The 18,298-nt window shown below is 41.1% G+C and overlaps 1 protein-coding gene across 1 annotated transcript; it reads right to left on the bottom strand.

Annotated features, from left to right (window-relative positions):
- Positions 1–4,550: 4,550 nt before the first annotated feature.
- trim8b (tripartite motif containing 8b) lies at positions 4,551–17,551 on the bottom strand. The gene is made up of 5 exons (XM_058620791.1): positions 14,919–17,551; positions 7,505–7,600; positions 7,126–7,391; positions 6,886–7,001; positions 4,551–6,773 (listed from the first exon to the last, which is right to left on the bottom strand). The coding sequence occupies exons 1-5, from the start codon at positions 15,522–15,524 to the stop codon at positions 6,076–6,078; spliced, it is 1,782 nt and encodes a 593-aa protein (XP_058476774.1). The 5' UTR covers positions 15,525–17,551; the 3' UTR covers positions 4,551–6,075.
- Positions 17,552–18,298: the final 747 nt, after the last annotated feature.

The raw sequence follows: 18,298 nt of genomic DNA, 5'->3' as shown, positions 1-18,298 counted from the left end.
ATGAGTATTTACAATTTTTGTTATTTTACTCCATCCGACAACTATAGATACACATTTGTTTGTTATAACATAGAACATGTATGATCACCTTACACGATAAATTATGATGCATTGTTGTAGATTAAGGTCCAGTTATGTGACTGATTAGATTTACTCAGATTACTGAAATATTATTCTGTCTCTTAGGAGTGTCAATCCACCTCATCCAAAATTCAATGTTAATTTAATACTAAAACGTTGAATTAGTATCAAGGTATATCATATTTTTTGTTTTCTTTGCTCCTGAATGAAGGCAAACTGAATATCTTTGGTGTGTGGTCCGCCGTTTTGAGGTTTCTAAAAACATTTCACATCATTTTCTGCATTAGGTAGATGAGATATCAAGAGAAAGAAGGGCAAACTAATTATAAATAATGACAATAATCAGTAGCAGCATGACCCATGTACATTTACTTCTACTTGTAATGTAATATATCCAAATGGGTATTGACAGTACAGTTGGTGTTATTGTTTGGGGTCTGCATTCTCCTTCCACCACTGATAATTAAGACGTGTGTGATTTAATGAGCCTCCTCCAGTCAGGAGGAACTGACTAACCAAACCAGAGACTGTGAGATCAAGGCAAAGCAAAAACAAAATGCTTCATTGTCTGAAACATGTCCAGAAATGGCTCTGTGTTTGTTGCATTCAAGGCGAGCAGTGAGTGAAAAAGCAGACGCACAACTCTGCTCACATAACCTCTATTTTCTTGGCTTGACCGACTTGATTATCAGCATTTTGTATCTTAGCAACCTGTAGGGTGCCAAACAGGAGGTTCGTCTGAATCAAAGGTGCAGCCATGAATTGGAGTGATTATCACTATTTTCTAATAACACCATACAATGCTGTAATGTGTCCACACTTGAATGATAAGAGAAAACTGCCATTGACTTAGGTTCTCATTTATTTTACATAGTGACACAGGTTATGTTGTGTGTACTTATGTGTTGTAAAACTTATATTCAAAATATAAACATGCAAAAAAAACAACAACTATATGGAATGAAATAGCCTAATCTTATTTCAATCTAATCTTGTAGTTTTTGTGATGAGTAATTTGAACCTTTGAGATGCAAGACGTTGTATTGTGAAAACAAACAAACAAGAGTGGTCTACTACTGAGCCAGACCACATCCTAAATAATTTCCCCATAAGAAGTATTTGGAGGTGTCACATGTCTAAGAGTGAGTTGCTGCCGTAGAAACAGTGCTGTGCTGTGTGTTTGACTTTGTGTAACGTTGTGTGTGACTGATTCAGAGTGAGACTTGCAAACAGCCTCTTCTTCTTTCCTCACAAAGCTTGTTATTGTGCAGTCTTGCTCTCCTCAGAGGCAGAATGTACTCACATTGTTTCTCCTTTGTGGCCCTTTATGTCCTATTAATTTGCTAAATTGCTATGGACAAATCACATTTAAATAACTAGCTTCCCATGTTGGAAAAACCCTGTTGTTACCCCCAGATAACTTGCTTGGTTTCTAGAAAGATTGATACTACTCTCATGTCCCTCTGAATCTGAAACTAGCAGTTATAGCAGCTAGTTAGCCTAGCTTAGCCTAGCATAAAGACTGGGAACCAGGTGAAATAACTAGCATGCGCCCATCTAAACAATACTACTACTCACAAAGAAGTAAACTCACACATTTTAAACACACACAGCAGTTTGCACTATTCTTGTTAGGACCAGGTTTTGGTCTCCATGAGGACTCCTGGTCCTGATAAAAGTCCTGCATATTTTCTTTGTGCTAAGCTAAGCTAACTATTGGCAATGGACCATTCCAAAGAAAGGACCCTCAAATACCTATTAAATGTTATATTGTTACTTTTCCTGAGTAGTATATGTAGACACAACACTGTCCACAAGATAAAATAGCAATATAAACTGACAGTATCAAACGTCAAAGGGTGAAACCATTCTTGTTTGATTCAACATTAATATTCCTTTTTGTCCAAGCAGGAACAAAAAAAGTAATTAAATAAAATTCAAAAATACTGTAAATGATATTAATAAACACATATGTACACAAAACATTGACACCAAAAACATACAGGAAACACATTTAAGAAAAAAATATTGTAGCTTATATGCATGCATGTAAACACACACACACACATAGACATAGCCGTACATGTTCTTATTGGCATTAACATGTAAGTTTAAGACATTATATTTAGACCCAAAAACAGAATAAATATTAATAAAAGATAAGGGGGCCTTATTTCTTTAAAATTATTATTATTTTTTGGTTTATTGAACAGCAGAACAGGGATGTCTGGAAAAATAATTTAAGGTGAAAGTAGAACCACATTTTTGTTGTAGTTGGGAAATGAAGAATGCAGCCTTTTATTTCACTTATGGATATTAGCTGGGGATTTAATTACTTTACTTTTTTGTTTTCTCCCTCTTTTTTCAATTCGATTTTGTCAGATCTCTAGACTCTGTCCGTCTCTTTCTCACGAAGTTGACTCGTTTTGTCCATATCTTCGTGTCTGTCCATTCCTCGACTGTGTGAGGATCTGGACTGAACAGATATTTTTCTGTTGTGAAACTTTTAATGTTATATTTCTTTAACTTTATGAGTGATAAACTAGTGTCTAGTTTAATGGACACTGTTTTCCGTCTCTCTTGTGGCCCAACATGACTGATTACCCCGGCAACCACTGCACATGTATGTGTCACTCAATGCACAGTGGCCATTTTAACACGTTTTAGCAGCAAAAGCAAAGGTATTACTGATCAAGGACAGTGTGACAATGATCCAACATGCATCAGAAAACTAAACACGCTAAAACTCAGCCATCATTTGATTATTTTCACCTCTACTTTTCTTACTGTGACCTGTCAAAATGGCTGCTTTGCTTAACAGAAGAAGTGTAGACCTAAAGAGAAGTAGCTTAAAGAGTCTGTTTTCCTTTCTGGTAAATGTTTTTGTGTTTCATTTTCATGTGCTTGTTGAAATCTGGAAACAAAAGAACTTAAAAGTTCTAGGGTTGTTTTATCTGTGGGTTAAAGCGTTTCCCCTCAGTGTGTGTGTGTGTGTGTGTGTGTGTGGGCAATTTAAAGGAGCCAGACAGTGTGTGTTTTTGAGATACATATCGGATGCGTAGGCAACCAGATTACTGCTTCTATCTCTCTTCTCATGGATCAGACAGCTGTTCAGCAGCTGTGTGCACAAGTGTGAGAAATTTTGTGTCAGGAGAGACAGATGGGGGAGTGTTAATGCGTGCGTGTTTGTCAGAGAGTGAAAGATAGAAAAGCAGCCCTGTAATTTATGCTGCACCTCCGACCCTATGGTTTTTTGGCCGCCTGCATTTCTGTTGAGGTTTGCTGACGTGAGAAATGGAGGCAGCAGATCAGACCTCTGCTTCCACCAGCATGAGAAGGGGAAAAGGTGGGAGGAAGACAAGGGTGAAGCAAAAAGAGGCTAAATGAATATCATTTTTTGTGTTTTGCGTGTGCTTTAACCACCGGGTGACGTGAGAGGTGTCATTTAGAAACCGAATAGCATATGTGAATGACTGTATCCCACACACCATAAAAAGACATGAGATTAAAACTTGTTTACTCTGGAAACAGCAGTTGGACCTTTCATTAAAATCCCATGATCTTCCTCAGCAGCTGGGGTTTGAAATATTCCTCATATTTACTGCACGACCATGTCATTCCCAAATTGTCAAACTTTTCTTTCAAGAAGGAACTTCTGAGCACATCACACGCTCTCTCTGAAACAATCTGCTTCAGTCTGTCCACTGATTTTACATCTTTAACTCAGCTCTTTAGTCTCCTAAACTGGTTTTTATTTCCACTCCCCGTCCCACTCGCTCAGCTCAATCATCCCTCAAAGTGCTGGGTCGGGGAAAGCAGTAATGCAACAGTTTAATCGGGCAGAGGGGAGAACACATGCACGCTCAGTCTACTCATTTCAAGATTTGTCTTCTCCATCCTGTTTTCTCTCAGCAGGCCTCCACCCACACAAACCCATAAGCCCTGTTTGCACACAGATATGTCACATTTTGTGTACATGGTTTTTTTGTCTTTTTCGAGATATTATTCCTTAATCCAAGTTTACATTAAAATGGACTTGTGTTTTTGTTTGGTTTCCATATATATAACTTTTGAAAGTCTTATTCTGTTGAACACTTGCATGTTTTACCCGAGTATAGCATCAGTGCAAAGACATATCAGTCTCGTGGAGAAACCACATCAAACTGAACTCTGACCCGTGAATCTACCAGAGCCAGCTGGAGGTTGCAGAGAAACACAACATACTGTAAATGATTGAACTTGTTTGTTGTAACGGCCAACAACAAGCCATATATATATACTGTATATATAATGAACCACTGCTGAAAATAGTTCCTAAATAATACACTTTTGCTCATTTACTGAACCATTTCTAAAATTAAACTACATCGTACATTATATAAAATACATTGACAGTAGGAAGTCTTTCAACCAACAGAAGAGAATGAGAGAATAGGGATAGATCACACATAAAGAGTTGACAGCAGAGAGTGGTTTAAATTTGTTTGTTTATTTGGAACCCTTCTCCAAATCACGTCTGTAATTTTTCCATTTCACAAAATATTTACAAAAAAGATACTTTATGTTGTTTTTTTGTCCTCTTCGTGTTGACTGTTGTAACAGCTCCTTTTAAGGATGACAAACCATTGCTTACATCTCACAGTCCAGTCTCGTTCTTCTAGAAAAAGTTCATGGAAAAAACAAAAATCCTCCCACCCTTTTTCTCTTTCACACACAGTTTTCTCCACCATTGTTCTTTTTTTTTGAGTGCTTTTAAAAAAAACTCTTCCTTGCATGCTTTCAGCTGCAAACAGGAAGCCAAGAGCTTGTGTGCTTATTGAGAGGAAGTGACATCTTTGCCCTGCAGGAAGTACAATTACAGCATCATCAGATCCTCCAGATGCTTTGATTGGTTTGGTCTGTCCACTCTTGTCTTTTCCTCTAAAATCAGAGTCTCTCTAGACAAGCATGACCCCTACAGTTGTACCAAATAACACAAAGTCATAGTAATTACTAAATGGAAACAGTCTTTGTCAGAAGAGATTCTGTCGTGTCAAAAGCCTGGCAGCAGGAAGGGAGTGCTAGTAATAAGAGCTAACATCCCAGAAACTCTGAGGGGACAAACTGGCCCTTCAGACGCAGGTTTAGTGTCCCTCTGCAGGTCACCTTCTCTAGTCCGGGCATAACAAGGCGTCCACAAGTGCATTGTGGGTGTTCCATGGAAGAGCGTTTTGTGTTCAAGCCGTACGATCCATCCCTGAACTCAGCAAAGAAAGGAAGAATGCCATGATGTCAGAAATCAAGAGACATGGAGGGAATGCTATCCCGCTTTAAAGGATCTATCAAACAAAGTCAGCTGGGCAGAAGAAAAATATGCTAATAACATAAGGCAACTGACCTCTGTATAACTGGAGGGGTGATTACATCATAGAAACATTAGACGCTAAATTGGAAAGCTCAGCGGCATTATCTTTTCCCTTTAGCCTCAGTGAGAAGCAATGAAGGTATGAAAAGATTTCTTATTTAAAGTTCATTTTCTAATCAATCCATCTCCCGCTCTATTAAAAAGACAGGACGCGTCTCGTCCTCTCCTCTTAGGCCCCTCCCGTCTTCGTGTTTCTCTGTCTGTGAAATGCCGAGTTGTGCCAGAGTGAGCAGAGGTTGGCTGTTTATGCATTTTATGTATAATACACTGAGCAAAAAAATAAGGAAAAGTAAGAAAATAAAATCACAAAGAGATCAACCCTGCCCCCGAATGTGTGTACATGCTCTAAGTGTGTGTATGTGTGTGTGGATATAAAGATTTATTTTAATGTTTGGATAATATAACTGCATTGCATGTTTGTCCAGTTAGTAAATTGGTAATGGTGTGCTGTTTTGTGCCTGTCCACACACACACACACATATACATATGTATATGTATATGTGTTTGTGTGTGTGTGTGTGTCCAAGCATGTATGTCTGAGTGTGTATGTGTGTGTGTGTGTGTGTGTGTGTGTGTGTGTGTCTACTCTGTTAGCTGGTGACATAGTGCTTTGTAGAAGGCTGCCCATACAGCCCATAAAAATCTGCATGTCTGTGTGTCTGTGAAGCATCTATCCAGTCCCTCACTGCCAGGCCCTGCATGGACGGACCTCCAGAGGCCAGGCCGGGGGGAGGGGGGTAGTCTTGGGCACTGACCCACGGGAAGGAGCCCGAGCGTGGGTATGGGGGATGGCCGCGGTGGCCTGACACGGAGGGCACTCCGGAGCAGTAGCAGTTATCCATCGTACACACCAGGATCTTGCGGCCGCCGTACTGCGGCAGCACGGCCTGCTGGGAGGAGTGCGAGGAGCTGCTGCCTCCGGGAGCAAAGTGCGAGGAGCTGAACACTGAACCCGAATGATGGTTGGTCAGCGAGCCACTTCCGCTTCCCGTGCCGCCGCTCTCGCTGATGTGAGAGGGGCCGCAGGGGCCGAGTGGCTGCTGATTGGTAGACTGGCCTTCTCCAGAGGCGGAACTGGAGCCCAGGTAGGGCTGTTTGGCTAGCAATGAGGAAGAAGATGAGGAGGAGGAGGAGTCCTTGAAACCTGGAGCATTGGTTTTCCCAATGCTCCCATTTCCCTCTGGAAAGGCAGTGGAATGTTTCCGTTTCTCTGCACCAGAACCAGAGCTCTGGCCACTGGGATATGCAGGAACAGACTGCAGGAAGGTCGAGGGAGGGGTGAGGGGAGCTGAGAAAGACAAGGTGTGAAATAAGAGGAAATCAGTGGTGATTCAATAAAAGCACCATCATGACTGAAATGCCCTTTATTAAATCCATTCAGTGATTTTCTGAGATCCTACCTTCCAGCGTTTTCTTCAGACTCTTCTCTCTTTTTGAGATTTCAGAAAGGAATAGTTTAGAGTTAAGATTCCCGACTTTGTAAGGAGGGAGACTGCTGCCCACACATGCCTGAGACCTGCAGCGAATGCCAAGAGACACAAATTGTAGATAAGAATATGTCTGCTTAGTAACACGACCTATATATCAAATGAACCAGACAACAAAGACAAACAATCCAGGTGCAGCAAGTTTCATCTCACCTGTCTGTGAGGATTTTTACAGGCTTAGTGTTTTTCATGAAGCTCAGTTCCTCAGCCTTACTAAAGGCCGTGTGAATGGAGCTCAGCAGCTTCTGAGCCTCGTGGCGCTGTTCTCCCAGAGCCAAAACCTGGGCAGCGTTCTCCTGGCAGAACCGAGCCTGAGCCCTGTCCAGAGCCTCCAGTGTGCGTCCGAGATCCTCCTCTAGGAGTTGGTGCATCCGCTGGTACTGCAGGCGCACATCCTCTTTCAGCTCACACACCCTGTCCTGCAGGGTAGCACACATGGACAAACAGACATCAATGCATTATGCAACAATATTATGTTTGACGATGTGTGTATCTGCTGTGTACTCCCACAGAGCAGTCTGCGACAACATACCTCCACCACACACTTGTCAGAGTCGAGCTTGCAAAGCTGTTCCTCGATCTCCTGCACTCGTTCCTCTACACGCTCCTGCTGTCTTAGCAGGCTTTGCTGTGAGGGGAGAAACGGACAGAGAAAAGAAAGCTGTAAGTCTGTGACCTCAGTTAGCCATTAGCATCCCCTCACCACGCCTGAGATATGAGGATTCGGGAGTCAACTAATTTCGTCTCCATACAACACACAATCCCTGCGGGGGAGTTGAGAGGGGGATGCTGTCATAGCAACCAACAGCTATTTTGTGTTTTTAGTGACTGAGGACTAATGTGGGGGGAGCTGGGGCAATGAGCGAAGACAGATAAATGGACACACAGAGGCAGAAAAAGCTCCAGCAGCTCTCCCCTCTCTCCCCTCGGCGGACCTCCTCTTCCCTGTGCTGCATTTCATCTCTGAAATGTGCACATGTACTCACAGAGCAGAGGTTGCTAAACGGCAGCAAAAATAAAGGTTTGCTCAAAGAAAAATCAACAATCCCTTATGTTGCTCCTTACATTGACTATGATAAACAGACTTCACTGATCCTCCATGTCATTAATATTTAATGTGAGCTATGAACAATGCTAGCTTAATATTTAATGACGCAGAGACTTGCCGATTACATAGCACAGAGCAAAAGATTACGTAGAAATATAGTCTCCACATTTTAATACTAATCTAGAAAAGAATGAGTAGTCATGTAAGGAGCTAAGTGACTGTGCATTCAGACACTGAAGTTCCTTTGAGCTAGATGCTAACGTTAGCATGCTCCCAATGACAATGCTAACACGCTGATGCTAATGTTTTGCATGTTTCACATTTTACAGAGCAGTCTGTTAGCATGCTACCATTGGCTAATTAGCACCAAGAAGTAAAACTCAGGCTGATATGAAAGAGGTTTTAACATTTATTCACTACCGATATCTGTGACGTAATTTTACTTGTCAAAACTACAGTTTTTAGATATCTGCAATTCAGTTTTTACTCGTCAAAATGACGTCACTTTTGCCATTCGTGCGTACGGGGTTTCAGTTGCAACTGTATTGCCTAATTCAAGTTTCAGATATGTACGACGTCATTATGACTGGTTATAATTAAAGTTCAAGTTGAATTATCCTCAATTGAAGACATCTACAACGTCCTTTTCAGATATCTTTGATATACACAAAAGTGACGTCATTCTGACTAGTACAAACTTAATTACTGATATTTGTAACTGTAGTTTTGACTTGTCAAAGTGACGTCACAGATATCTGTAATGGCAGTAATTTCAGGCAGTCAAACTTGGTGATTAAATGTTAAAAAGGCTTGCCGTAGGCTGAAGGCAATGTCCATACTTGCAGGTGGTTCATGAGTAATTCATTGATTACTCTGCCAATTCATGTCTCCTAAGTCTTTGGTGTTTACTGTCAAAAGCTACCAAGATTATATCTTCAAAATGCTTGTTTTGACCAACCGACCATCTTCAAGTGAACCCAAAGATATTAAATGAGCTATCAAGATGGGCCGAATAATTTATCTTTTTCAACCCACAATGCAATATAAAAACAATGCAATTAGCAAATCCCAGCGACTATTGATGGTACTATGTGCTATGCAAATTACAAATATAATACAGGAAACAATATAAATCTTGCATTAAAATATAGAGTGAGTCATATTAAACTGTGTCATATACTAATGCTCCATCGTGTTTATTTTTCACAGTGAACACTGAACTCGCATACATATTTACCTTAAATTGTACCTTAAAACACAGGCAGGTTTTTGTCTGAAAACATTGGAATATTTGCAGATCCATTCAAGCTCGAGTCTGTAATTTGTTTCTGAAACACTTTCATAAATTATTGAAATCCTCTTTCATTTACTTATGAATAAATAAAGTTGTCTTAGGCAAAAAAAGAAAATACTTTGGTAGTCTGGAAAAGCCTGCATTACACCAGACTCCTCTATTAAATATTGAGATTTTAGAAATGTCCTTGCTAAATGTTGGAGATTAACGCATATTTGGTTTGATTCTTATGTCGGACGTCGCGCTCATGACTCAGTAACGACACTCTGCCAATGAGTGACCGGCAGTCCGTTGACCTCACATTTTCGTATCGGCTCAGCTCAATTGGAACCTCACCAGAGCAGGTACTAAAAAATGCAGGTATCAGCAGAAAAAAAAATAGTTGTCGAGCCATGCCGAGTTGTGCTAGAACTGTATAGTGGAAAAGTGCCATCATTTTTATTACAGTATTGCCAAAGCTAAACACACCAGAATTGTATTTTTTTATTTATGGACAGCTATCAGGACATTTAAACAAATAAGACAATAAGTGTTTTAGATAGGACTAGATGTGATTATCAAGTTGGTGTCCATGTTTGTATCGACCAACATTTCATGACAAGGGGATATTTTATTCTAGACCAACAGCATAACCAACAGCTGAAGTGTAGCTTTAAAAAAAAAAGAAAAAAATAGGCCGCCATTAATCCCACATGTCAATAATCATTTGTTTTTCACAGACTGAGGGTTTTATCATATACCATCATCATCATCACAGTCCAATCATTCCAACCAAACAGCAGCTGATTTTATCATTAGTTCCCAGTGTGATCAGCTGCTGTTAGAGCTAGATTGGAATGAAAATCAGCACACTCCTGGGCCTCAGTAGCACATATTTGGGAATCAATGCCCTAGATATCCCTCTCCCTCCCTCTCTCTCTCTCTCTCTCTCACACACACACACACACACACACACACACACACACACACACACACACACAGTTGGCATGGTTAAATCCAGGACTGTGACCTGGTTGTGCTGATTGATTGAGTTAGGCGCCGAGCAGAAGCCGGGGGGGAAAACAGGGTCGAAGGAGCTGAAGCTTCCCAGAGAGTGGGTGTGGGGTAGGGTGAGTGGGGGTAAGTGAATGTGTGGGATACCTTTGGGGAAGAGAGGGAGGGTGGAGAAGAGGGTGTATACAGAGGGGATGGTGCACTTTAGCTGTCATTTCACCACAGTGTCTTCTCTGTCAGAGTCACCAGAGCAGGAGAGCAGAGCCACAGGGAAGGTTGGACCTTGCCTGGGGTGACTGGTGTGAGTGAGTGAGGTGAAGTGGATGGTGGTGGGTGACAGAAGTGGCTGTAGGGCGGTGTGTGTGAAAAGAGGTGGGTCCACTCTACATTCCTTTGTTACATTCAACATGAAGGATGGATTATTAGCAGTTAGGATCATGAGGACGCAATACCTCAAACACGAACAGATTAGAGCTGACGTGACTGTTAATAACAGTATTACCACATTAACACATCTATCAAACAATCTTGAATTGGACCATCATTTTTTACAGATTGTTGAAAATGAACACTGTACAAGACATGTCTATCTCACAGTTTGTTCGTAACCATAGGCCAACATATACAAAGGCATCTGAAAGAAGCTAATATCAAACTTAAGTCAGTCTGGTTTTTAGGAGTGGGTGAAAATATCAATTTGGCAATATATATATATATATATATATATATATATGTCGTCCTTCCTCGTGGAATAAGATAATCGAGACGCCACAACAAATATCAATATTTTAAATTAATAAATTAAGGCGCTCTTAAGTAAACATCCGTGACAGCTTTACTTGCCGGGCGTCCCTACTTGATGTCTCCTCATGGTGGCGCTGCTCAAATGAAAGAGGGAAACTTGGGTGGAAGTCACCCGGCTGAAGAAGAGGGAGTTTACAGCGGTATAATGTTGTGGAGAAAGCTATGTTAAGAGATGCTCCATCCACGTCCACATCCACACAGTGGACTTTGTTCTCTATGTTATAAACAAATAGATATTTCACAGACGTTTTGTTTTCTTCCGTTCTTCTGATATCGTGATGTATCGATATATGATTGTCTTGCAATATATTGATTATCACAGAATGGTTGTATTGTGATATTATTGGCATTGTGGACCATGTATCATATTGCGAGGTATCCTGTGATTCCCACCTGGTTTCAGTTAAGTAGATTGGAGGGGAATGATCTCCACTATAATCAAATGTAAGTAAAATCTTTAAATAATCATATTTAAATGCATTGGACACACAAAAATTGGCCCAAAAGCATTATTTTGGGAAGAGGTTATCATGTTATGGTCAGATCATGATAATCACTTAAATTATGATCCACACATCAGCACCTCGAATACTTCTCTGATTGATAAATAGATAGATAGATTTCTGTTGATATGTAACCATACAGGAGATGATGAATGAGTATCAGCATTAATGAGGATTTCTGAGAGCATTAATATGTCAATCCTTCATTACACCAGTTGAAAGTGAATTACCAAACGGTGTAATGGCATGTGTTTGTGCTGCTTCATACAGGGTGTCACGTTTGATTTCGGACTATGTAAAGTTCCCAACACAAACACATCACAATGTACCAAAAGGAAAAGCACAAATATGTACCATTACAACTATAGTTTGGGATGAGTGAATAACCACACCTTGGGCTTAGGCAATATATAGATGGAGCTTTTTTAAAGAACAAAACAACTAATAAACAAAAAAGTGATCAATTGAGGAACAAAACCTTCAACTTGAATGTTTTATATTAGTTTTCTAAAAGACCTGTGACTACATAATAGAGGTACATATATTTTCTCTGTAGCCTTTATCTGGGATGAGCTAATAAAAAAAGTCTTGTCACTTGGCAGCCATCTTGGTTACACCCCTGGGCAGTAATGTGAGGCTAACAAAGACCTGGCTTTTATCTGAACAAAGAAGGAAGAGAACCACAAATGCACTGCCGATAGATAACAGCTTATTAAAACTGTATGTGTAGTAAGATAAAGTAAAGTAGAAAAAAGCACTTGAGTTCTAATCAAAATATTGTTATGGAGGGTTATGGTACAAAGTGGCCCGGGTGTGTAATTTCACAATATCTGTCTTTTTCACAGCTCAGTCCAGAGCCCTTTGATGCCACCATTTTACTCGACCATAGTGCCTGAACAACTTTCAAAATAACTGTTCAATGACTAATAAAGTTAAAGCATTACTCCATTTTTTATTTATGTTTCTCTGGCATAATCCAATGTTCGACGTTGACAAAAATGATGGTGATGTTCAGCAACGAAAGCTTTTCACACAGGAAAACGAGATGTTGAGTCAATAAAAATAAAGTTAAGATGACAAAGTACTACAATTACTTCCGTCAATGGATAAAAACAAGACAAGGGCAATCAGAAGAGACGAAGAATAAGAAGAGCTCCAAAGAGAACTAATCTCTTTGCAAAATACTGAGCTCATAGGTTGGATGTCAACATGAAGGAGAACACACGAGGAAAGCGGCAGAAATTACAGCGCTAGGAAGAAAGAGAAGAGACGACATTATGGTCGAGTTTCACGTACGATGTAGTGGACGACAAAAACCCTTCATTAACCAAGCGGAGCCAAACTCAAAGGGAAAAAAATACAACAAACTTGACGCGACATTGGAGGCGAGTCATCCAGAAATCCATGCAAAGGTTCGGTAAAGCACACACACACTAATGCTTTTTTTTTTTTAAATCAGCTCAGTTGTTGTATAATAATGTTGCACTCACTGTCTTCAAATTGAAACTAAATTGTGTTTTGATAGAGACAATGTTTTGACATTCTGTCAAAAACAGTTCTGTCTGTGTTGTAAATTCAAATCTTAACAATAACATGTTAATACGATGATGGAGAAATACAAACCCATTCAATTTTAGTCGACTAAAACTAAATGGTATTTTAGTCACAAGACTACAACTAAAACTAAACAAGAAATCGCTGTCAAAACTAAGACTGCCATTGTTGTTTTAAAACCATCCACGCCTGCTGCCACCATGATCATGGAATTAAATTGTGCTTGTGTCAGTGCAAGAACACCATTGGCTCACTGGAAGTTTATTCAGCAGGGTGGATATTGCCAATTCTCACTGGCAATATCCACCCTGCTGATTTAATGCTCCGACTCCAGTTGCCATCAAAATGTCACTCAACACATATGGTCACAGATATCTTACGTGTTTGTGCCAGTTATGTCAGTATTTATGATGTAATGTGATATTACATCAGATTTTTCAAAAGATATCATTACTGGGAGCTGAATCTGGGTAAGACACAGTCCGATTTAATCTGGCTCTATTAATCGCCATACTCGATTATAGATAAGGTTAAAGCTGTAAATGTGAAGGATTTTAGAAAATACGGCTTTTATATTCAGGCCAGGTCCCACCTGACGGCCCTTCCTATGCCCCAGGTGTCCAATTATCTATACATAAAGCTGAGTCATAGCTTTACCAACAGGAAACACACCCTTCTATGAGCCAGGCGACACCTTGACACGGTGTTGGGTGAAGTACATGAGTCAGTCTGCAGTGAAGCCTTCGTGGTTCAAACCTGTGACTGAACATCTCTGTCACAAAAAAAGGAAAAAGGGAGGATGTGGACATCAACTTCTGCTTGAACTGATGACAGAGGCACCAAAACCCCCAGGAAGAAGAGGAGGTTGATTAAAAAAGCCCAAGTAGACCGCAGAATCAAGTGACAAATCACTTTAATCCCCCTTCCTCTCAACTAGCACTCCCACCCCCCTCACAACCGGCGATCCCTGAGCTAGGATGCACCTGTGCTGGGGAGATAAGGCCCTCTGAGGGCCCCTCATTGTTCCACCCTCCACTGCATTGTTTGTCATTCCAACAGATGAGAATGGGGGCTGAAGTGGATCACAACTGAAAACTGCACAAGATGGACTAACACAGGCACTAAAAAAACACTCTACATGTAATTGTTTTCCTAAAATGGGGAATTTGGTTCATGGTCGACTTAAGTTATTCCGTAAACACATGAACGGCTCAAGAATGGATCCTGGGAGCTTTGTACCCAGTAATCTTTGCTTCAAGTCTTCAATTTGGAAAAGCGTGGTGTTCTGGTGATGTTGGCTTGCCAATAGCAAATGTGCATTAAATAAAAGAGACTTCTGAGGGGCTGTGTTGTTTTCATGAGTGACAAATCAGTGTTCTCCCTTGATTAACTGATGGTTTAGTCTATTAAACAAGGGTAAACAGTTTCCTGGAGACGACTTCACATATCCCATTGTGTTTGACCAACAATAGCAGGAGTGTAATGACTATGATATGGTCGGTTTATTATCATAAAGAAATCATTCACATGTGAAATGCTGAAGCCAGAGCAAAACTTTTACACTTTTTGCATAAAAAAAACCCCCTATGTAATTGTGTGTAATTAGTTTCAGGTCTATGTTGCCAATCCACTGGCTGTATTTCCATTTCTTTCATAATGTGACCACTGTGCTCTGAACTGGTGCAAGTGCATGAAGTTTGATTTGTGTACACATTATTTATTTACTTATTTATTTATTAAACATTCTTACTCTGATGTCGTTGCGTCTCAGCTCCACATCGGTGACAGTGTGGCCGTGGCTGGGGTGGCAGCGGGCGAAGCAGCAGTACTGACACACTGCCGTCTGCTCGGCCTCGCAGTGGTACAGTCTGTACTCGTCGTGCTGAGGGCAGGTCCAGGCCTTCACCGCCTCCGCCTCCACCAACAGGTGCCCCAGGGCTGAGCACGGCTGCTGCAGGTGTGTCTGGACATGGGATTGGCAGCACGGGGCGTTGCAGCGTAGGCAGACTTTCACAGCGGGTAGCGGTGGGCCTCGGCGGCACAGGATGCACTGCAACGCTGGCGTGGTGGCCTTCTCCACGCTCAGAGCGTTGTACTTCTCAACTATGTTGGACAGTTTGTGGTTCTTCTCCAAACTGGGCTTCTGTGTGTAAGCATGATTGCACTCGGGGCAGCGGGCCAGCGAGGACTCTTTGGCCCAGGCCTCGCTGATGCAGCCCCGGCAGAAGTTGTGCTTGCAGGGCAGCTGGATGGGATCTGAGAACACGTGCAGGCAGATGGGGCAGATGAGCTCCTCCTCAAAACAGTTCCTCCATGTCTCAACCATGTCAGAGGCCATCATGGTGCAAGCAGGCATACACTAACTCTTTTCCACTTCTCCCAAAAAAAAAAAAAAATACCCTGCTGCCACTCTCAAAAAGAGTCTTGAGAAAAAAAAAAATAGAAACAGACGCAATGTCGTCCTGAAAGATCAGTATATATCTATATATGTGTGTATATATATATATATATATATATATATATATATATATCAACCCTTGTGACCAAATCAGATGAGGCTCCCTGACAGATGATGGGTATTGCTTATTGCTGCAGCATGAAGGCAAATTCCAGAAAACTGAGAAGTGAAGGCTTCAGGAGAGAGGGTGACAACACCTTGGTGATGTCAACACACACAGCAGGGGCTGACGTTACACAGATTACAGTAAACGGTGCTAGAATTTCCTCTAAATCACACTCACTCACTCACTGGGCCTGCCTTTACAGCTTCTGTGTGTGCGTGTTTTACAGGCCTACAGGAAGCTGGGCGCCTGTCAACCTACAGGTAAACCATGACACACAAACAAGGCACAGAGAACTAAATATCCACACATTTACTGAACATGATCAGGAGGTGAATCAAATCTCCTCTAACATGAAAAGACACTTGATCCCTTTGCCTCTGCTGCTGCTGCTTCCTTACCTTCAGAGCTTCCTTCACTACTGCCTACCGGATTAAGACTGAGTGCGGACCAGTTTCAGAGCCACAAACAAAGCATGAGAAGGGAACAACACCCTGATTACTATCCACACACAAACACACGGCTGTTGTTTAAAACCTGAATCTGTTTTATCAGGACCCGGGGGACGCCTGAATCCTCTGAATAATCAACGCAGCACACTGCTTTTGTCCACTGAATCATAAATAAGTATCCGAGGAGCAATTTTAATAATACATACGAGGCAGGAAACACTGTCTCACAGGTCAGACGAGCGACGCAGGCACACACAACGCTTCAAACTGACGTGAAAGCGACATGGATGAATAATAATAATGGTAATAGTAGTAATAATAATGACGCCTGCGATGTGACACAGCGCGCATATCTGTACACAAGGCCTCGACGTTTCCTTCCCACCGGTTTTCTCTCGACAACAAAACGCCTTATAATCTCACACAAACAGAGAATTCACACCCGGGCCACCGTTTCCAGGCTGTTTACTGCATAGTTAATCGTTTTAATAGTCGAGTCCAGCTCCTGCGCACAAAACAAAGGCTTTTAGGATCCGCAGGAATGTTGGCTGCTGTTGCAGAGCCTTCTGACTGGCTTCCCCCCTCCGACACATCTATCAAATATCTTGACTCTTTCTCCCTTTTTTTCCTCTTTTTTCTCGCTCAACTACAGTGATCTATTTTCACGTCGGACTCCACCTAATTCGCCGATAATTGTCGCCTCAGCCTTGAGCCAGCATATTATTTTTTAATTCCACTTCCTTATCTCGATTAAATCGCGTAAATTAGCTCCGACGTCACCTCACCATTTCCTACCAGAGCACAGGTTCAGATAAACACCACACTCGTTGGCACCGTTTCCTCCGACAAGGACGCTAATGAAGGCTGTGGTCATGATTTTTTAAAGCAGCCATATTTATATATTCAACTGATACAAACACGAAAATACACCCTGCTAATCTTAAAGGGGACGTCGCTTTTTTCTGCCCTTGTTAGGGCCAGCTGTCATCAGCCATCTTGTAAATCCTTAATTTTTTTTTTTTTAAAGGGAGATATCCGACGGTGGCGAGGCCGTTTCCACCAGAGCTGCTTCTCTTTTTTCGATAGCTGACCTACGCGTGAATGTTAAACACAGAGTCCGGTCTTTAAAAAGGAACAAACAAGCCTTTTATAGTTCGGTGTAGTAGATCCCAAACAGGAGACTCGACGTAGATCTTTTATCGTGGCCTGATGTGGTCGCTGCGTTCAGAAAGAGTCGACTCCACGGTTCATAAAAAAAATCCTCCAGGGTTGTGAATAATAATATGTCTCCTCTCTTCCTCTCCCTCTCCCCCACCTCCTTTCTTTCTCTGTCCCTATCGGTCAGGCTTTGGAGAGAGGAGGAATGCAGGCGAGCTGGACGGCGCTCCAAAGCAGAGTCAAGATAGCCAGCGTGGCACGACACTTCCGGTTACACTTTTCAAAATAAAGAACTTGTTTGGCTTGAGCGTAGTAATAAAGATAAATGGAAATCTGTTAAATATATATATGTTATCACAGCGTAGAAGTACAATGTACAATCATGTTACAAGCATAAGTAATGGGTTTACTAGGTGGATACAACTTTGTACTGTTTGAGTATGATAGTGGTTTGGAGTGGTTGTCTTGATTATGTGATCAATTGTCATTTTAATCATTGCTTTATTGAAGAAGAAAACAAGTAAACCCTGCTGTTACATCATGTTCTGCTCATCTACATAGACATCCCTGATGGCCTAAATTGTTCAAATGAATAAATTAAAAAAAATAATAATTAAATGTTCCCACCAAGTTTTGTGAAATTCGGTGCAACTTAATATTGTCTTAATATTGTCTTGCTCCATCCATACCACCTTCATGCAAAGTTTCAAGAGTTTTTATGCATGTTAACCCACTCAAAAATGACCACAACGACATGGAATAATAATAATAATAATGATCTGAAGGATAGGGCGCTTCGGCCTGTAATAATAATAATACACTCCTTATAATAATGATGATGATGAATATCCAACTGCAATGTTTTATATCAACTTAATAACTAATTCACTTGCAATTCACATGTCTCTGCATGAGGTTGAGGGTGTATGGAATTTTGAGCAATGATTCATCATCACAAT

This window comes from Solea solea, chromosome 21 (genome assembly GCF_958295425.1).
Source record: "Solea solea chromosome 21, fSolSol10.1, whole genome shotgun sequence".
Classification (NCBI taxonomy): Eukaryota; Metazoa; Chordata; class Actinopteri; order Pleuronectiformes; family Soleidae; genus Solea; species Solea solea.
Note: the sequence above shows the minus strand (reverse complement) of the source record. Positions and strands in the feature narration are given on the sequence as shown.

Bases quoted from the DNA above. Each gene is read 5' to 3' on its own strand.
- trim8b (XM_058620791.1), bottom strand. From the start codon at position 15,524: ATGCCTGCTTGCACCATGATGGCCTCTGACATGGTTGAGACATGGAGG. The intron at 7,601-14,918 runs GTAAGAATGTTT...CTCCCCTCACAG, and splicing joins TGAGACGCAACGACATCAGA to CAAAGCCTGCTAAGACAGCA. The intron at 7,392-7,504 runs GTATGTTGTCGC...GCTACCCTGCAG, and splicing joins CTGACAAGTGTGTGGTGGAG to GACAGGGTGTGTGAGCTGAA.